Source organism: Passer montanus, unplaced genomic scaffold, assembly GCF_014805655.1.
Source record: "Passer montanus isolate IOZ18808 unplaced genomic scaffold, ASM1480565v1 scaffold22, whole genome shotgun sequence".
Taxonomy (NCBI): domain Eukaryota; kingdom Metazoa; phylum Chordata; class Aves; order Passeriformes; family Passeridae; genus Passer; species Passer montanus.
This window is the reverse complement of record NW_024366815.1, coordinates 11,060,969-11,083,175: the sequence shown is the minus strand read 5'-3', so window position 1 is coordinate 11,083,175 and position 22,207 is coordinate 11,060,969. Positions and strand designations below refer to the sequence as shown.

Below are 22,207 nucleotides of genomic sequence, written 5' to 3'. Positions count from 1 at the left end.
TTGTTGTTGTTTTTTTTTTGGGAACAGTTAAATCAGGAAAGACAATCTTAAGCTTGTTATAGTATTCAGTGAGAGCTTCCACAAAGCAGAAAAGAATGCTACATGCTTATTTTTTATAATTATGCTTCAGATGCATCTTCTGCTGTTCCTCGTGGATTTAGTTTTACTCCTTAATTGGAGTTTTTATTTATCTTTGTAATCTGGTAAAATGAAAAGATAAATGCTCTTCAGCCTCCCAAACAGAAATTACAACTACAGTGTGCTCCTCTGATGTTTTGTGATGTTTTTTTCCTGATATGTGTGATATATTCTCAAACACAATCTGTGGCTGCTTTACTAAAAGCTATCAGCTATCTGCCCCTGGGACTGGTGATCTGTTAAAAGGTACTGAGGAGTAGATTATCCTAGAATCAAATTTCTTTCTGTGGTGACTTTGAAAGCAGTATCATTATTTTGTGCCCTTTCCTGCTTTAATGCTCTTTTAATGCACTACGAGTCACACCTTGCATTTTTCTCCAGACTGGATGGTAGACCATCTTTCTTTCTATAGAATTTTAGATTAGATTTAGATTTTTAGATGTGATTTCTAGATTCTAGGTTTCTAGATTCCTGCCTGCCTGCCCCTGCCAAAGAAATCTTCACATGGCTGGAAATAGTTAATTACCTGTTTTTTTCTGCCCAAGCCTTTCTTGGGCAAACAGACTATCCTGAATATGTCCCCACAGCTATTCCACAATCATTTTGAATCAGTACCTTCATATGTTTTCAGAGTTTGAGTTTACTGTTAGTCTGCAGTCTGAGTTTTTGGGCATGTCATATTGGAGTTTGCTGGCAAGATACACTTGTGTCCTGGGTACTGGAAAAAAATGATGTTTCTACACATGTATGCTTTATATATATATATTTAATGAGCAATCATTGTAACTTCTATAATTTGGAATTTAAAGCTTTTTATTGTGTCTCAGAACATAGTTATCATTCAGGACAATTCTCTGTTTAGGCAATTATTATAGTTAATATTTCTGCAAGTAGAAGAAGATATGTGCCCATGCTACAGTGACTGACATTGTTTTTAGCAATTAAACTGCACGAATCTATTAATGATCTTTGAGTCTTGTATCAGTTTTGGAGGGATGCTGTGAAAACACTTGTTCTTGTTCATAACAGGTACTAAAGCAGGTCTGTGAATAAATGGAGAGATGTTTTTCCCTTGTAAAAGCAAGTTATTATTAGTTCTTAGGAATAAGAGATTTAATAAAAAATACTTACATATCTAGAAACAAAAACCATGAAATATTGAATTGTTTCAAATCAAATATTTATTTAATTTTTCTCTGTTTTTAATTCTGACCCCTGCTACCTGCCCCCTTCCCCCACTTGCCCTACCCCCCAAGTGATTTTCAGAAGAGTGAGATAATTTCTGATCTTTTGTTGTTTTAAAAAATTGAAAATGTTGTCAGTAGCATATCTTAGCGGTGAGATGTATTGGTAGTCTGGAATTTGTGTAACCAGCCTTGTTAGTCACTCACAAATGATGAAATTTTGGAACTCTTAGTAATGGCTTATATTTGGTATAAGACTACTTGGAGTGTCAAATCTTGGTCAGTCTAATGGAGAAAGAAGAGTATTCAGATCATTTAACAAAAATATTTTTTCATGTTTTTGTTTGGATTCTTTCTGAAGTTGAGACGTCATTCCTGAATGGTTTACAGTTTTTTTGCATGTTTTGGAGTTTTAAGTACATGTTGACCAACATGTCTTTTCTGGGAAGACTCCTAGGTCTACATAGAGTAAGGCTCATACCAGGGAAATATAAGACTCTGTGTAATAGTTAGACATATAAGCAACTTACTAGGAAGTACCAACAAAATAATAGAAGTTAGCTTAGTCCATGAAGTTAACTGTTTCACTGTCAATAAGCTGAGAACTAATGCAGTTATGATCTTGGAGGACAAGATGCCTTAAGATCAGGGCAGGAAGGATAGAAACTGCCAAAATTCATTTTTTCTTTTCCATATGGCAAGTAACAAAACTTTGTTTTTAAAATTAGCTTTGTAGTGAGTTGCAGAATGAATGACTATCCAATACTGCTGTTTGAATCAAAATGCTGCTGTAGGTATTTGTAACTTTACGTTAGGACATCAGGTGTTATTTCTGAACATTTTGTTCAGGTTGTGTTCTGAAAACTGTAGAATTTGTATTTTTGGGAGCTGATAACATTCAGCTTCCAAATGTATGTGATTCTTTTTCAGACCTTTTAAGATGGCTCTTTGGATAGCACTGAGGTTGCATTTGGATTGCCTTCACACTACTTCAGCCAGACCCATGTAAATCTCTCATTTATTACTCTCAGCAGCTTGAAAAAGGGAGTGCTAAGTGACTGGATAAATAGGCAGGAAAAGGTACAGGCAGTTCCTTAGCTTGCACATTAATTTAGCTGTAATGAAAGGTATTTGCTTATATTGTTATTTTAGGACAGTTAGTCCTGCTTAGAAATTGCAAGGTCATAAGTAATGCTGACAAATGTTCATTGTCCAGATTCTTTCAGAAGAAATTTCTACCCTATGAGCTCTTTCAACCACCTGCCAAAGCAGAGTGAAATATGTTATGCAATTGTGAACAGTGTGTTTGAAATCAGTAAAGAACAAGAAATTGTGCTTCAAAACCCAAGGAATTTTTCAGCTGTGTGAAATGTAGTCTTTTAGGTCATGGAAGCATTTATCGGTTTTTGACCAAGACTGGTTTTGAAACTATTCCATCTTAGTCACATTTTGGTTATGATTGTTAATTATTTAGTGGTTTAAAAAACCAAGCATAAAACAATAGCAATAGTATGAGATGCACTTGGTCAGGAGAATTGTGATGTTTTGCAATTCTATTTTTGGTTATGTCTTGAGTCAATTAAGCAGATTGTTTGGCAGTCCAAAAAACTTTGTTCCTGTATGTGTCCCTTACTAAAAATGGCATTCTAAATAGTATGGTGCTGTGCTAGAGGTAGTAACTTCACTGAAACATGTGGGTCTTCTATAGAGTCTGTGCACTGCTGAAATTACCATCTCTCCCCTCATTACTGGAAGGAAACTCTTTTCTTACGCATTCTCATAAAGTAGCTCAAGAACTTAAACAGATTCATTACTCTTAATTATATAAAAATTTTAACTAATAAAAATAACATTTTAATTCAGATTTTTTTTGCTTTAGGCTTTTACAAGTTAAAATCATGGAATAATAGAATCATTAAGGTTCAATAAGACATATAAGATTATCAAGTCCACCTGTCAACCCAGCATTACCACCAACAGGCCATATTTTCAGGTGTCATATTCACATGTGTTTTGAACATTTCCAGAGATGGTGATTTCACCACTTCCCTGAGCAACCTGTTCCAATGCGTTACAACCCTTTCTGTGTTTCCTAATATGTAATCCAAACCTCCCCTGGCACAATTTAAGGCCATTTCCCCTCATCATGTCACTTGCTGCCTGGAAGAAGCGGCTGACCCTCACCTTTCTACAGCCTCCTTTCAGGCAGCTGTAGAGAGTGACAAGGTCATCCCTGAGCCCCTTTTCTCCAGGATAAACACCCCCAGCTCCCTCAGCTGCTCCTCACAGGCCTTGTGCTCCAGACCCTGCCCCAGCTCCACTGCCCTTCTCTGCACTCTCTCCAGCTCCTCAGTGTCTTTCTTGCACTGAGGGCCCAGCACTGGACACAGCACTGGAGCTGTGGCCTCAGCAGTGCCCAGTACAGGGGACAATCCCTGCCCTGGCCCTGCTGGCCACACCATGGCTGATCCAGGCCAGGATGCCATTGGCCTTCTTGGCCACCTGGGCCCACCCTGGCTCATGTTCAGCCGCTGTCAGCAGCACCCCCAGGTCCTTTCCAGCCACTCTGTCCCAGCCTGTGGAGCTGCCTGGGGTTGTTGTGACCCAAGAGTAGAATTTGGCATTTTGCCTTACTTGACCTCACACCATTGGCCTCAGCCCATGATCCAGCCTGTCCAGATCCTCTGCAGAGCCTTCCTGCCCTCCAGCAGATCAGCACTCCCACCCAGCTTGGTGTCATCTGTGAACTTGCAGAGGTTTATACACATAATTGATAAAGAATTAAACAGGGCTGGCCCCAACACAGTTCTGAGGAACATCACGTGTTTTTTTTCCAGGTTCTTCCAAGCAAAAGCGGGAATTTGATTAAAGTATTTACATTTGTAAATGACTTGTATTTATTGAATAAAGCTATGCTTGACAATAATAGAAACACTAAAATAACTTAAACTGAACAAATGAGAACCAGACTACTTTATAAAACAGAAATTACAGTTAATAAATTAAAAAGAAAATAAAATAGTTGCAGTTCCTACATGCTATCCAACCTCTTTTAAATCATCCTTACTTTATTAAACTTCTAAATTGATCCTTCCTTTTCTGTAAATCTGGGGAGAATTTAAGCATTTTAGTTCAATAACTTTACATAAATGAAACTAATAATAAAAAAATAATAATTGTGTGACCTTAATACGGTGAAATTCTCCCCATTTTTTCAGCCACATTTGAAAGAAATATTTTCTTGGATGTGATTTTTTTTTCTTGTTTGTAGATCTTATGGTATTTACCTGGCATTATTTATAATGGTTACGTTACATTAATTTCTAAAATTTAATAATGGAAAAAGAAATTAGGCATGCTTATTTTTCTTTCAGCTTGAACTTTCTGGATTTCTTACAGTAAGTGTTTTGGGCAATTGTGTTGGCATTGCAGAAGAGAATGGGCTTTACAGAACAATGTCAGGTGTTTAAAACTTCACGGTCAACTAACTGGGGAATGAAGTTCAAGAGCTTTCATGTGTAATTGTTAGGAAGATGTAGCATTATTCCAACTCAGAGTGGAAGGGAGAGGGAACGTCTTCCCCCAGTTTTCGGTACTGATGAAAAAATTAACACTATAAAATAACTATGGTTCCAATGATGCTTCCATTTTGAGTAATGTAATTTACATGTAATTTACTTTCCAATGGATATTCTGAAGAGTTGTGTTAGTATGTAACATTTATTTTTTTCATAATTATTAATTAAATTATTTGAAGATTTTTAGGTAACACCTACTTAGAATCCATTGGATTCAGTCCGAAAGGGACCTCTGGAGCTCTTCAGTCCAATGCTACCTCCTAAACAGAGTGAGCTATGAGATCAGACTAGGTTTCACAAGACTTTGCCCAGTCAAATCTTGGAAAATCTTTTTGGGCAGACCACTTCACTACTTGACTGTCCTCGTGGGAGTAAAGGTTCTCCTTGGAGCCAGCCAAAATTTCTGTTCAGCATTTAAAATTTTATAAAACTCGTGGGAATAATTATTTTAATAGTCTCATGGTAATATGCAGTATGTGGTAAAAAATAAAACAGAAGTTCAGGTCAATTTTAATAAGAAGGAGTAGATTGTCAATTTTAAAAAGTAATGGAACTTTTCTTTCATAACATCTGTAGGGGGAACCAAACTAATTTTGGAAATATAACTGCAGATGTTTTCAGAAAAGACAAAAGTGCCTAAATACTTGGTGGGCTTAATAAATGTAATGAAGAGGAATTTATTAATTTATTTTCCCACTTCAAAATAGGTTAGCTTTGAAAGACTAGTGTATGAAGTGAAGGCTTGAATCATGTACGGAAGGTTTAAACCTAAGGAATCACTGATAAATTCCTTTTGACAATCATGTAGTTTTAATATGGATTTAATAGCTTAGGTTGAAGAATTCATATACAGAACACCCTGACATGTGCATCTCTTTGCAGGATAGATACGGTTTCCGAAGCTCATTTTCTTTCCTGTTTAGTTCTGTGATTCTTTTTCATTTTGTCAGGAGTAATAAAATAAATTGCACCAGCTTCACTCTTACATTCTTTAAGGTAAGAGGAAGCAACGATGTATGCCTGCAGACAGCCTGGATAGATACAGTTGACTAATCCTAACCTCTATACAATAAAAGTGATGTGGTTTATGAGGAGTGACTGCTGTAAAGTCAGTTAATGTTCTCATGGTATTCAGCCCTTCATTCACAACAGTTAGTTGCTGTTGACATTAAAATGATTTGTAAAAAATAAGTTAGACAGAAATTGATAATAGAAACGACACAAACTTTTTCTGTCTTCAATAGAGCTAATATTTCTTCCTGGCTTGTATTACATGGAAAAGAAGATGAAACAAAGATTTGCATGCAGTTCTGAATTGTATGGGTTCTGCTTTTCATATAGGCACACTTCAAAAATCCATGTGAAGTGCATGTATTCCATTGCCAGCCCCTTTTAAAAACCACAGAAAATAAAATTGAGCTCCTTCTGGTCTTAACACGGCAGGTTGATGTTCTCTAACAAAGATTGGACAAGATCTCTGACATATTTTTTCTCTTGTAAACTTGTGTATTTTTTTAAACTTATCCTCTTTGTTAGAACACTCTTTGCCTCTGCTGCCATTTAATTCTGTCACTCTATGTATTTTCCTTTCTGTTCACAAGCACACCACAGAATATGCTAGCTTCAGACTTTATTAGCTGTATATTGCATGTCATCTGGAAAACTACCACAGATGTCCAGCACTCAATTGGCTTTGTATTCTTTAAGCAATCAAATTGTTTGCTGACATTTTTTGAAGAGGTGAAATCCTTTATTGTAACTTACTGTAACACCTGCTTATACAAAAAGCACTAAACTTGTAAAATATATTACTGTGAGTATGCTCTTAAAACAAAAAATTATTTTGATTCTAGTCCGGGTTAAAAATAATTTGGGTGGAATGACTGTCTTTGTTTTTGACCTTCAGAAGTAGTCAGCAAACAAACTTTATTGCATTGATTGAAGAAGGTTTTCATTAATGCATTAAGCTACTGAAATTTAGCTCTTTGTTTAAATACAATTTTATGATTCTTTAATTGAGTCCAAGCACAGGGTTCTCATTATTTTCAGTACAGTGAAACTCTTACATATGACAGTACATATGTAAACAAGAGTTTCAATCTTTTTCTCAGAAATTTTGTAAAAATATCAACCAGAAGTAGCAAAACACAACCACTGCTCCTGTTATTGGATAATATTATTATTTTCCTGAGAACATTTGGACTACTTGTCAAGTTTACATTGTTAATCCAGCAAATTAAATGTATTAAAGATTATTGGGAAAAGAATAAGGAACCTTATTATGCGGTTGATTAAACTGGGCATGGTATGCCTACATTTTGAGTAGTTTGTATCACTCAGTCCTTCTCATCTCAAAAGGTTTTCAGATAATTGAAGAAGAGAGCAAAATGACTGAAAAAAATCTGTGACTTTCTTTACAAGGAATGACTAAATTGAGGACTCTCTTGCTTGGAGAAATCAACTTTTGGAAAAGTCAAATCTGGGACAGCAGTACAGTGATCTAACCAGTTACAAGACTGTATGGGGGGGCATAAATGAGGAAAAAATCGTTCATAGCATCTTTCACCACAAGAACTTATAGAAGATAAGAAAGATTCAAAACCAGGAGAAGGAAGGCAGCTCTTTTTAATGCAAGGTTTAGCTAATGTTGAAACTTTTTGGCAAGTCACTTTATGGAAGCTGGACATATGTATAGGTTGAAAGGTTGGCTAGGCATGTTCACAGAAGAAAAATCCATTGAAAGTACTAAATACAGAGAAGCACATCTGTTTCAAAATTTCTGAGCCAAAAATAGTTGGGAGAGTAGTGGTATAATTGACATTTTATGCTTGCAGTGGTGTTATTCTTTCTTGGGCCTTCTCGTAGTTCGTTGTGAAGGCAAGGTATTGGGATAGTGGAATCTGTGGTCTGGCCCATGTTGCAGTTCTTAGGTTCTTCTGTACCAGGTGTGGTCTGTCATCCTAATGAACTGATATTTACAGCCAAGGCTTAGCCTTTTATGCCATATGCAGTGGCAGTAAAGGTAAATAAAGTGGACATTTTGTGTAGAAAGATATGTGATCTTCTCAGAGATTGTAAGCTAATTGTTTATAATATTGCACACAAATTTAGCAAAAAGGTATAACCAGAGTAAAATCACGAAAGAAATAATAGAAAAACTTAGAAATATATGTGCAATATGTTACTGCTCTAACTTACCTAATTTATTTCCATACAACAGAGCTAAAACTTGGTTAGTAATCATAGCTGTTAGCTGTGTTTCCCCTCTGCCAGAGGTCTAGACTAGTTGCTTCCTATTTTCTGCTGTGTGGCAGGATGCCCCCAACCACACCTATGTAATTAGTTTTGCTAGCTTTCCTTTTCCCCAGACTTGGTTGCATTAGGACAGTCTAAAAAAACCTTTGCCCTACAATCTGCTTAAGCTGTTCAGAATCAATGTCCTTTGAAAAAAAGCTTTATGTGTTAGTTGCTGGACTTATCCTGAATGTCCTGATAGAGAAATTATTAACAGTGTACTTAGAGCAGATATGTAGGTTTATTCTCTAGTCCAGTTTGAGCAACATCTGTATAACTCCCTCTAAATTTTGGCTCAATACTGAGAATGCAATAAAAGTTTCAAATGCTTCTGAGGTTCAGAATGCAACAAATCAAATGTTTCCTGCAATCTGGTTATAGTGCAAATCCCTAATCTCTACGTTATTGCTGAATATTATGAAATCACCATTGTCACACAGGTAGGTGGCTCTATATTTCTGATGCACTTTTATAGTATTTTTTATGTGAATCAGGAGTTATTCTGCATGTCCTAAGGGTACTAATAATACTAATGATTGTAATAAACTTGCAACTGCTATTCATTGCTGAAACTGATGAATACAAATGACAGCTTTAATTTTTTTTCCAGAACGGTGTTTATTTTTACATTTTTGATTACATTTGCAGCTTAGAAAAGTAGTATGGAAGTGTTTCATTTACAGTGTAATTATTTAAAAGATTTATATAAATCAGGAGAACTAGAACTTACAGCAGCAGTAGTTTTTCTGGCTGTAACTCAGAATTTATCCACCCAAGCAAAGTATCAGAACAAAGTCCAATAGAGACAGACTTTGGTTGTCTATGGCAGCATTAAAGACATGGAAAACTAATAATAGAAAAAGCTATTTCTGATGAGTGATGTGTAACATGTATGTTATTCTTTTCCTTCCTTGGTTTAAATAGCTCTTTTTGGTTTGTGGTTTTTGAGGAAGGAACCAAATAAGACATATTCTTTATTTTAGGGCAGAATGCTGTAGTGGTGTACCACTTTCTGTAAGGCAAAAGATGTGCTGAAGTAAACCTTTAAAAAGACATAAAAATACTGTGTAGTAGAGAGTATTACAATTGGTAACCTGTGCAAATCTAATGAATGACCAAATTATCTTAGAAGTTATTAATTCCATTGTAGTTCTCTAGTGTTAGTGACATCTAGTTCTCTAGCATTAGTGAAATTTTCTACACTTGCAAAATGACCACTTTTTTAATATAGCCACGTATATGTATGCAAAAAAAAAAAAAAGGGTGAAAGTACAAGGTAGTCACAGGTTTTTTTTCTCTTTTTAGATTTTCCATACTTTAGAAATAGGAGTTAGGGTGGTCAGATAACCTGCAGGTTTTGATCCATTTGAGAGAAATCTGAGATTCAGTCTGATCTGTTCAGTTTATAGTCATAGGTATTGGAACTAGGTTAATTTAAGTTTTCCTAAGAGGTACCTTTTTTCCTGGTCTTTTACCTTTATTCAGAAATGGGACATCTGTGATTGGGTTCATAGATAAATCATGTTGTACAGCATGAAGAATAAAAAGTAAAAAATATGTGACCCTAATGAACTTGTTAGGTTTATTGTTGAGCAAGAGTGTGTCAGAAGGATAGTCCTTGTTTAAAGAGCTTGTTCTTAAAACCTATAATTGAAAACTGGGTGTCAAAAAGTATCATTTGGTTTACAAGTAAAAAATAAAACCTTGTTTTAAGAGATAACATATCTGGAAATATTCCCTAAAAATGAAATATTAATAATTTGTAGTATTTAGCTCTCTTTACTCTGTTTACTTTTTTTTTTTTTTTTTTACATTTGAATTCCATCCATCTTGGTAGGTTTTCCCTCATTACTGTGACTGTATTTTGGTCTCCTAAAATCTATTCCATAGAATAGATTACTTCAAAAGTCTTGGTTATTTATGTCAATATCTATCTTAAATATGACTCATGTTTATTGGTGGCTTTCAGAGCAATTTTGGAGTAGTTTGATGTATGTATGAGTAAACAGCTGGTGTTTCATACTGATTTTGAACAGTTTGCTTTTCTAATAAGAGTTTTCATGCTGTACTCATTTACTTAAATCAAAGACATTGTGTGGGTTATTCTTGTTGATTAATGAAATTCTTTAGAGTGTATCTAATGCTAGTATTCATGCATGTTTCCAGTCCTGTAACAGGTATATTTCTATCTAAGTGTTAATTTGATGCAAATAGTCTCTTCTGGTACACTGGACATTTCCAGTAACATACAGCTAGTAATAATAGTGTTTTATAGAGACTCTTTTCATTTAATGGGCCAATTTGAATAATGAGACTGGTAGAAAGGACAATGTTATCCTTGAATTTATAAATACACATTAATATGTAAGGAGAAAGAATTCATTTTGCCTTTGTATCTACTACTGTTTATGCCACTGTTATAATAACTTTTTGAACTGTTATACACACACTTCAGAAAGTTTGAAAATCCTGTGAGTGCACATGGTGGTGACAGAAGTGCCACAGTGTAATGGCAGAATTCTGAGAAATCCCATGTATTAATCTGATTATTAAAAAAAATCAAACACTGATTTCAAAGGGAGGAAGCTGTACTGAAACAGTGGGACTTAACTTTGCTGATAAAGGTATGACCATATCCCCCAGACAGACATTGAAACAATTTGTTTTTTTCAGAATAAAGAGGAATTAACTGAATAAAGAGGAAGGGCTGAAGGCAATAAAAGAAAAATCAATTAAATGATAACATGCAATCTCTGTCTCTGAAGTACTCTAAGCCACAGAGCTGGCGACTTCTATCAGGGGAGGTATCAGTATGAGCTGTCCTGTTTCCTTTGCAAACACTCACCAATGACTGCTGTGGAGGGAAGGGCAGATAACTGGATAATCTAGGACAGTTGTTCTCAAATTATGCTCTAAATAATTCTTAATGTGAGATTGAATAGCCTTTAAGGAGTATTTTTTTATCTTCTCTTGCTTCTAGAAGAAATTACATTTTAATGCTAAGGGTGGGTGGAGGTACAATTGAATCATTGTGATGCTTTCTTATAATCAAATCTGTGAATTAGTATGTCTCTTTTTTTTAAGTTTATTTTTATTTTTTATGTGGTAATACATTTGCAATCATGGAACTCTGTGTGAGCTACGTAGTTGCACAACTGCGTGCTTTGGGCCTGAAAATGGACAGTTCTCAGAGATCAGGAAGAATCTTCTTTCTCTGCAGGAGACAAATGGCTGTATTCCCCTAAGGTGCCTGGGATTGGTTATAGCTGATGATAATTTACCTGACAAGTTTGAGCAGTGCTTACAATATTCACAGAGGATTTATCTTTCTTACCTGTTTGATTTAAGTGTCCTACTCAAATAATCAGGATCATGCCAGTCATCAGATTTACAAATGAAATGGATTTTTTCCAGGTTAGACTTACAGATAAGAGAGACTTCTTGAAGATACAGTCTGTAGCTTGCATCTACACTAATACATTAAAAAAACACACCAGTGGCTTTTTTGTTGCACTGAGTACCACTGACACAGATCTTGTGTACACATTACTAAGCTGGCATCTCCAAAACTGATTAGATTTTGTATATTTTGCCTGTTAATAATTGTGGCTGTCTCCACAACTTTTTGTGGGAGTTCTTGTGGGCCAAATCTGTACAAGGAACATTTCTTAAAAATTGTGATAGAGTTTTAAAACAGCTTGATAATGCAGATGTTAGAATTTCAGTGTCCATTTCATTTTTTAACACAGTGTGCAAGTATATTTTAGGATGGTGCCTGTATATCCTGCTAAAGAAGATTAGGATTTTTTCTTTTTAAGGTGTGCCTGTATGGTGCACTAACTCTTGATGTTTGATCCATGGCATGACAGGAGTGCACTGCTGCTCCAGTCCTTGACCAGATAATGGTCTGTCTGTGCAGTTTCCTTCTGGCTGATGTGTCAGTCAGAGTTGTCAGTGACATTTGTACATTCATCATGCATTTCCTGTCTGTCTGTGCAGCTCTTCAGCAGCCACACAGGAATGCTCAGCAGTCCCAGACCACTTCCCCATCTGCCTCATGAAATGACTTCTGATTTCTTCAGGGCAGGCATGGCCATGTAATCAACCATCTTCCCTCCTACCTCTTTCCCATTCCGCTTCCCCAGTGTGGTAACATTTCAGAGGCACTGCACCCACTTTATTAGGAGTTATATGATCTTCTTTTTTGGCTTGGGCACAGATTTTTCTTGGCTGCCTCAAAATGGTCTGGCTGCCGTCTTATCCCAAGTTATTTACCTCTGTAACAGTGTTCTTTCATTCAACTTTTGCGTGGTGTCCCTTTTACACCATCTGTCAGTGAACTGAACCAACATTTTTTCAGTTGTCATAATTGTGACTGTTTTCATAATCTTTAAGGGTTGGTTTAGATAGTTGTTGGCTTGAGATTCTATCTTTTGGGTCTCTTTAGCATCTTTAGTATTTACTAGGCTCCTGGTGATTAAACTTCACCTTTTGTGCTGCTTTTTTGGGTGTGGGCTTTTTGTTTCAGTTTGTTTGTTTGTGGGTTGCCTTTTTATTTTTATTTTTATTTATTTCCCATAGCAATTAGACCTATCTAATCTCATGGTCAGTCTTGATGATTTGTATTTTCAGGGGTTTCTTAAAATTACTAGCTGTCAAGTATTGCATCTGTAGTCTTCTGCATTTGGAACCCAACATCTGAGAACTAAATGGATTCCTTGAAGGTTCAAAATACAGTTAGAAGAAATGGTGTCAAAACCAAAAAAAAGACAAGTTAGTCTGTTTTTAAGTAATTTAGAATTTTTAAGTCATTAAGTCTTTTAGAGAAGCAAATGATGGAAGCAAGCAATTTGGTTCATAAGAATGCCATGAGCTTTCAGACAAATCACAAGGAGAAACCATTCATATGAAAATAATAAGATGAAAAAATGGAGTTGGAAGATGATGTAGATAAAGTAAGTCATTAGAATGAAATTTTTTTCAAAAGTTCAAAAAATTTATTCCTGGTAAACTGGGGGCTAGGAGAGTATGAATATCCTTACAGGAAATTAATAATTGTCTATAAAATTTGAGTTTTAGTGATGGTATGTTTAGAACATGTTACTACCCAGGTATGTTCTTGCAAAAATAATTGTGTATTGGAAAATAAAGTTATCTTTACCTTAGTTTTATTATCTAAGTTTCATTATCATCACATTTTCTTAAAAATGTTAGGTTATGCATAAGGAAGAACACACACTTCCCAGCAGAAACTGAAGAATACCATGGTGTTTATTTGTCAAAAGTATAACAGAAGCAAGGGACTTAATATAATTCTCTGCTGTCACAGTTCTTTGTGAAACTGAACCTTAGGTGATGAGTAACTTCAGATTCATACCTTTAGGACAATAATTTGATTCAGACCATCAGGAAAGTTTTCAGCTCTGCTGAAGTCAGTGACAGCATCTTACTTGAGTTGAGTGGAATTTGTTTTATTTTCAAACATCCATTTTGTCTTAGGATGTCTTTAATTGTTTTTCCTTACTGCCATTGGAGATTAAAAAGCAGAAGACCTGTGTATTTCAGAGGTTTTTCCATTCAGTTCTCAACTATGTTCCAAAGTATTTAGTTAGGGTTTTCTCACTAAACAAGACTGAGCCATCTACTTTCTCTGAGGAAAAAATTTTGCTTGAACATCAATAGGATTAAGTTCAGACACTCTCCTGAACACAGAAATAAGAAGTTTGGTTCCTTAATTATATAAAAGGCAGGAAATGTTCAGTAAAAAACCTTCTTTTACTCTCAATCCATATAATCTTGGAATTTAGGGACATTTCAAGAGAAATAAGAATGCTTTTTTATAAGAATGTTTTCTGTAAGAATGCTGATTTGGTTACCTTCCCCTCCTCCAGACAGCAAATGAGAAATCGGTGCACATTTGAAACACCTTGATGAAATTAATGCACATGAACATTTAAGTTCCAAATTATAGCTTAATCCCACAAACTGCTCCACACTCAGTACCCTTTAAAAATCAAAGGAATTCCATGTGGTCACAGCAGTCTGCATGCACAGAGAGCTTACTGGATTTGTTCCAAATTTTAAGCTTTGTTATTTTGTCCATAGATTTGGCTTGCAGACAGACCATAACTCTTTTAGCAGTGAAAGGTATATATCTTGTGATCAGACTCCTATGTGATAGAAGTCTTTATGGTATTTTTAACAGACAATGTCTGGTGGCCCAAAATTAGTAACTATTTGAGTTTAAAATTAAAGCATAAAGATGATATATTTTAAATTTTTTTTGGCTTTCTAAAGAGTAGAAACTATTCTGAAGCATAGTGTGGAAGGAAGTCAGTATAATTCTTGAAAATAAGTAGCATTGTGGAGTGTGCTTTTATCACTGTCCACATGATAGGATTGCATATTCAAAATATGAAGGTGTAATTAATGAATTGACTGCTGCATGACCACTGCTATTTTAAAAGCTATGCTGCAGAAAATATTTTAATTTTATTGCTAGCTCCAGGTATTTATGTATTAACTACAAAAAAACTCATTAGCTTCTGTGTTTGAAAGATTGTATCTACAATGACAAAAATTTTCCTTAAAGAAATGTTTTAGTTTTTTGCAGAAATGGTTTTCATTTTAAGTTATTAGCACATATTCTTAAGATACACTATAATAATGGACGGATAATGTGAAGGGCACTATAATGACAGTTCATAAGATGTTTTTAAAAAATGGTATAATAATTGAGGGTTCCGTTTTTTAAATAGAACCAAAGTCTGAGTAGTACAACTTACACTTAATATTGTTTAGTTGATAAGTGTGAGACCATAGGAGGCTTCCAATCATGTTGGATAAGTAAAACTTGGGGTTTAAGGATCAGTAGCAGTCTGTAGCCATGCTGCTGTAACTTCATAAGAGAATGGTAGACTGCTTTATGGAGCTGGTGATTACAAAGATCCACTTTAACCATTTTTTTCTTGCTGGCAGGTGTCCCACTGGCCTGAGGCCAGCGGCTGTGAGTGTACTGCAGCTTGTGGTTTACACCAGAGTGTAGAAAAGGCCGACACCAGCTGGCTGCACATAATTAAACTGATTGCGGTCTGACAACTTGGACTATGATACAGATATGTGATAAATATACAAAGTATCTTACAAACCTGATTCACTGACATACTTTATCTACTTTTTTTTTCCTTAACAGATATGATATCTGCACTTATAAAAACAAGCCTTGTGGAACACTGGGTAAGATTATAAAGAGAAATTTCAGCTCATATTTGCTGTTTCCTGGCTTTATACTTAGCTATTGGTTTATTGCCTGATTAGATCTTTTTAAGTTTGTACTTTCAAAATTTTGCAGTTTTATAAACATGAAAAAATAAAAGATAATCTAGGCGGATTTCAGCTTTGATACATTGCTGGGAATTAGAGTTGTGTGAGCTGGTGCTGTGTATTTTGTCTGACAGCTGTAATACTGATAAAACCTAGCAGTGACTCAATTTTACTCCTTACAGAAGAGAGCTCACTGTTCATTTCCATTTACCAGTGTCCATAATCTAGTTAAAAAACCAGAAGTAAAAATCCTCAGGAAGGTTATAATACTACCCCCATAAATCTTAAAAAGGAATGGACTTTGATGCTTACACTGTTGCTGTGTTCTACACAGCAAGTACAGCTTCATGTTTTTCCTTTAGACTTAGAAAGAAAAAGCACACTGATGGAAAATACAATAACATTGAAACTTAAAACTTAAAACAGTGCTTTGACAATGGAGAAGTGTACATGTCAACCTTAGATTAAGGATGGAGAGCTATTGTTCTCTCCATCTCCCAAATATGTCACCAGTAGTTATTTACTACAATAAATAACTGTACATGATTTATAACTATAGGTTGTTGCCTCCAATGGTGCTCTAACATATAAAGGGAACATTATTCAAAGATTAACATAACACTTGTTTAGGTTTTTTTTTTTTCAGTTTGCATCCTTTCATGAGCCTCTTTCTTGAAGACGATTAAAGATAAAATTCTAATTAGTCTGGTTCATATTATTAATACTTTCCTCATTCAGAATTCATGATTGTATTTGCTTCGTCTTTCCCTATATTACTGTATATCACTATTACTGATAGCCTTAAGCCATGTTATTTTTTTCTGTAAGTCTCTCACAAGTCAGTACAATGCTTCTGGCAGAGGGGTGTAGTTTACATGGGGAAAGGTACCAGAATTTTTCCTGCTATAAACATAAACAAAACCCACAGCATGCTTCAGGAAAAGACAAATCATGCTGATGAATTTCCAAATGTAATGGATTTTATTTGACATTGGAGGTGATGAAACTGAAGAGATGATGTCTTAAAAGTGGCTTTGCAAGTGTTAAAAAAAGAAAGGTTGAAAGAGAATACATTAATGCATGAACTATTTGATTTTTTTTATGGGATACTTTTGACACAGATCATTAATGTACTAACTCTTACTCTGTCAGATTTTGGCATAAAGGCAAATTTTGTTTCACTTGAATCCAGTGTAACAGAGGATAGATTTGGCAATTATTTTATAAAACAAAAACTTTAATTAAAAAAAAAATTATAAATAAGAGTCATGTATGGTATCAGTTCCAACTTACTGTTATAGGGGTCTTGGCAATAAAACCATGACAATTTTTCTGCATTATAGGCATTGAATTGGAGAAGAGACAAGGCCCTGTAGTCCTCTTTGCGAGGCATTGGATATGCTAAAGTCATACTGACATCCAATAACTAAAGTTAATTATATATATAAAGGAGTTTGTGAAAAAAAATAACAGAGAAGTCTCAGAAGGTCAAAAGAAACCTGAATAATTGGTATTCTAGGAAGAGACAGAAGTAAAAGATTTTATTTGGCATAAACATCTGTATCCTATTTCAGACACATGAGGCAGGGAACCTTTCATAGAAACCCTTAGAAAAGATCTCAGACGTCTGTGCAGTGTGTCTGTGGCTCCAGTGAAGGACAAGTCCTTTTAAAGTCTGAGTCAGTGACTGAGTTCTTAGCTTAATCTCTGTCACTTTCTGCAAGCATGGTATGGAGTTATTTTACTCTGGTCTTCTCGTTTGCTGAAGCAAGTCCTCCGTTATAAGACCTGAAGATGGAGATGACGTTTTCATTCAAATATGGTGGACTTTGCAGGGGAGCATGATAGTTGTATTGCCATGTCATGTATTGCCACGTGTCTTCAGAATTCTTCAATTAGAACACCATGGGTGAACTATAATTATTGCATTTTTTGCAGGTTCCACACTGCAAACTCTCCAGACACACATTGTCAGCTTTTGCCCATGTCAATTTAGCTATGAGAGTAGTTTTGCTGCATCCAAACTAGATTTGTTTGGAAGAAAACATAGAACACACACACCCCCAAATGCTCTACATGTGCCTAGAGGAGACCTGAGATTGCCCATGGGGTGTATTCTCATGATACCCCTGCAATATTTTTTTCCTTCAGGAAGCTTTGAGCCACATGTGTAGTCATGTTCTGCCTACAGGATTCAACTAGTCCAGAATGGCCAAACCAGCATGCAAAGATACATGAAGAGCCTCAACTTTGGTGCTTCACTGCACTGATCCACTCCTATGGCTTCAAATTAATTGCTAATGTGGACACAACAGGAAGCACTTGTCATATTATGACTTCCTGACTGTTAGTCCAAATAGAAAAATTTGAAGTCCCTACTCGTATAGATAGTTTGCTTTCTCTCTTCCCCACTCTCTGTTTCATTCCCCTCATCTCTCAACCAAAGTTAAACTTTTTCAATTTTTTAATTGTTATTTTTGGGGTTGTTTGGATTTAATTTATTTATAATTTTTTCCTGGTGGTTTTTTTTTTTTTTTTTTTTTTTTGGGTAGTGTAGTTAACTTAGCAGGTAGCTTCCTTAAAGAAAGGTTTGCTGCTTCATTCGGATCAGAAATTCTAGGGGAGGAATATATTAAATAAACCTCATGTTTAAAGCTTTCTCTAATGGCACTAAATTATGACTGCAATATATTCTGTAATAATCTGTTGCTGAAAAATGTGTGAGATACAGAAGAGCCATAGTCAGTAAATGCCAGTGGTGTTCTCTCTCTGAAGAAAGTTTTTAAAAGCCCTTGTAACACAATAAGGTTTTAATGCCAGAAGATAATGGGTGATAAATGGAAAAGACTTCCATGCTTAAATGCTTGCTTGTTATTAACATGTCTCCTCTCTTCTCACTGATGCATTCAGTTTTGTTTTTTTAATTTTTTTTAACGTACCATGTGAGGTTTTTCATAGCTAAAAAAGTTGCTTGTATGTTTTTATGAACCCACTAAACTTAAACAGATTTCTTTAGAAAAATAATGTGGATACATTTTGCTTTCTTCAGGCACAAGAATGTTAAAATAGAAATGCTTTCTTGAATTCCCTCTCCTGGCTCAAGTTACTAGGTGGTCCCAAGTTACCAGAAGTAAAATTTATAAATCTAACCCCTAGTCTAGACATTTTCCAGCACTGACTGCAGTTCAAAAAATATTAATGTCTAGCCGGCAAAGTGAAATTCCCCCCAGTGATTTTGCAAATGACTAGAAAGTTAACCTTTTGCCAACTGCTCCTTCTGTGCATAGAAGTTATTAAAAAGAATCCAGGCATTTATAACTAGGGCTTTTAAGACTGAAACACCTTGGCATGACCCTTTGTGTCTCCTTCTGTTTATTCAGGCTTGGCCTCTGTGGCTGGAATGTGTGAGCCTGAAAGGAGCTGCAGCATTAATGAAGATATTGGCCTAGGTTCAGCTTTTACCATTGCACATGAGATTGGTCACAAGTGAGTGAGTTTAAAATAAGAATACATTTTAATTTACCCCCTTTTTTATATTAGTTAATAATTGATATGTTTTTTTCTGCATCATCTCTATTCTGATGTTCCATGTTTCTGTATATAGTATTCATGAGTAGCATTACATTTTATTTAGTATGTATTACCAGGGGCTTTAAATTTAGAACTGAAGACTCATTGTATACCCTTTGATTTCAGATTCCAGTTAAATCTGTCCTTCTGAGATTTGACTCACAACCTTCCTCCTCTGTTTCATATTTTTAAATATTTGGCTTAGAATATATTTTCTTCCCCATTACTTTTTTTTTTCCTTTCTCTATGAAAGAGAAGTGATTAAAAGGCAAATTTTTTTGCTCTTTTTATTTTGTCTTTAATATAATTCAAACTATTATAACTTAAACATTGATTCTGTTGTCAATATTAATATGCTTTAAGTCCTCTTTCACTCAAGCATGATTTATAGAAAACAGGCATAGAGCAGTCAGCATTACATGTTACATTTAAAGTGTTAGCATATAGTTTTAAAGAGTATGTTGTCATGACACTGATAAAATCTGAGTAGTGTTTGGTCTGGAAATATTTCAGGCCTTCCATCAAAAGACAGCATTCTTAGTACATTGTGATGACTCTAAAAAGACTGGGCACCTTCTTTTACCAAGAGGTTTACTTTTTTACGTACATGGGTTGAACAATACAGAGTTATGGTTGACATGCTTTTCCACCTATTAGCTGATGGAAATGTTAAAAGTTCCAGTGTGCACTGAAGTGAAAGCTAGCAATCTGCTGATCAAAAAAATGAGATGGAAGTAAAAAATTATTTTTAGCCCAACTATTATATTAGATTATCACCAGGCAATTATGCTCTCATTTATATTATGTATGAAAAAGCCCATACACATGTAGTTTAGGTGAATTCTTGAATTCAAAAATACATGTAATAACTTCCTTCCTTCCTTCCTTCCTTCCTTCCTTCCTCACATTCACTCACTCACTCACTCACTCACTCCCTCCCTCCCTCCGCCACTTCCTCCCTCCCTCCCTCCGCCACTGCTTTCTTTCTGCCATCTTTCTTCCTCCCCTTCCTTTCTTCCTTCTTGAAGAAAGAGCTCCTCCAGTCACTAGATGTTAATAGTTCTCAAATTTCTGTAAATAAAATTTTGTAATGTATAGATGACCTTGCTGTGAATTAATCACATATATAACAAAACCCCAATCTTCTAATACAGTATTTTCATTCTAATTCCTATGTCATACATCTACTTATTCATGGAATCACAGAATTACTAGGGTTGGAAGGGACCATCTTGAGTGGAACTTGTGTTTTAGTTTTTGCCTCCTTGTCCTGTTCCTGGGCACCACTGGAAAGAGTCTGACACCATCCACTTGGCATCTGTATTTGAGATATTTGTATATGTTTTGTACATGTTATTCCAGAAATACATAAAATTATTTAATATATACAGCAATTTTATCCTGCAAAGATGGCATGAAGACCAGAATTTACTGGTCTGAAAAAAACCCCAACATATAGTGATAGCATATATCCTGTGATCGTAGGAGTGTTTTTGCCCTCGGTGTTTTCTGTGTTTCTTATCTTTTGGCTTCTCATGTATAAGGTTCTGAAATCTCAGCTCTTTGAGGTTTTCAATTAATTCTTGAGATGGCATGATATGTCAAATGCTGATTTGATAAGATGTAGAAATAATATTCCTTTAGCTTTTATACAAGTTTCTGTAAAAAATCTGCAAGATTTGTTTTGTGATAGCCACAACATCACCTGTCATTCTACCCACATGGTGACTGAATGCCTCTACAAATGTCAAAGTTATTTCCTCTCAATCTCCTAGTTTCCAGTACTTACTAGATATTATTTGCATATGTGAGTAAAATAATTGTTTCTGAGAGCCTTGTAAACATTTGTCTTTGGCTGTACCTCTTTTCAGACTTACAATAGGAAATTGACTTAATTGTTAAGTGAAAAATAGAAGCATTTTAAGGACATATCTACATCGAATAAGTAAAATAGAACAAAAGAATGCCCAATTACACAGAATCACAGAATGGGTTAGGATGGAGGGAACCAGAGTGGGTCATCTGGTCCAATCACCCTGCTCAAGCAGGGTCATCCTAGAGCACATGGCACAGGTGGTACCCAGATTGTTCTTGAATATATCCAGTGAGCAAGACTTCACAGCCTCTCTGGGCAATCTGTTCCTGTATGCAGTCACCTGCACAGTAAAGAAGCTCTTCCTCATGTCCAGGTGAAACTTCCTGGGTATCAGTGTCTGTCCTATCACTCAGCATCTCTGAGAAGAGCTTGGCTTGGTACCTCCCCTTCATATACTTGTAGGCACTGATGAGGTCCCCTCTCAGTCATCTCTTCTCAAGGCTGAAGGGTCCCAACTCCCTCTCAGCCTTTCTTCATAAGAGAGATGCTCCAGACCTCTAATTATCTTCACACCCCTCTGCTGGACCCACCCCAGGAGCTCCATGTCTCTGTTGTCCTGAGGAGCCCAGAACTGGACACAGCTCTCCAGGTGAGGCCTCACCAGGGCTGAGTAGAGGGGCAGGATCACCTCCCTCCACCTGCTGGCACTGCTCTTCCCAATGCCCCCAGGATACCATTGGCATTCTTGGCCACCAGGACACGCTGCTGGCTCATGGACAGCTTGCTGTCCACCAGGACCCCCAGGTCCTTCTCCACAGAGCTGCTCCCCAGCAGGTCAGCCCCAGCCTGTGCTGGTGCCTGGGGCTGTTCCTCCCCAGTGCAGGACCCTGCACTTGCCCTTGCTGAATTTCAGATGGTTCTTCTTTGCCCATCTCTGCAACCTGCTGAGGTTCTTCTGAAGGGCTTGCACAGCACTCCAGGGTATCAGCCACTGCTCCCAACTCTGTGCCCTCAATGAATGTGCTGAGCAGGCATCTGTCCCTTCATCCACATGACTGATGAATATACATGTTAAAAATGTATGAGTAGTGAGGAACAGAAAGTGAGCAAAAATAAATTAAACTCCACCCCCCCAATACGTATTTAACAGAAGGTATGACTGAACATTATGATCACAGACTATCAGTCTCTTAAATTTTCAAGAAGAAATGCTTTTCTGTATAGCCTTCTAATTAGATTAAAATGGGAGAATTGCACTGTGAAAGATCATGTTTTTATTAGTTGTATAGTTGCTATGGAATACT

General features: G+C 36.0%; 1 protein-coding gene across 3 annotated transcripts in view; it reads left to right on the top strand.

Annotated features, from left to right (window-relative positions):
* The window catches only part of ADAMTS6 (ADAM metallopeptidase with thrombospondin type 1 motif 6), a 145,124-nt gene that overhangs the window by 44,075 nt on the left and 78,842 nt on the right, over positions 1 to 22,207 (top strand). For all 3 annotated transcript variants that reach the window (XM_039710000.1, XM_039709998.1, XM_039709999.1), the window contains exons 8-9: positions 15,387 to 15,430; positions 18,898 to 19,003. In XM_039710000.1, the coding sequence (XP_039565934.1) occupies positions 15,387 to 15,430; positions 18,898 to 19,003 (150 nt within the window). The remainder of the gene's footprint in view (positions 1 to 15,386; positions 15,431 to 18,897; positions 19,004 to 22,207) is intronic.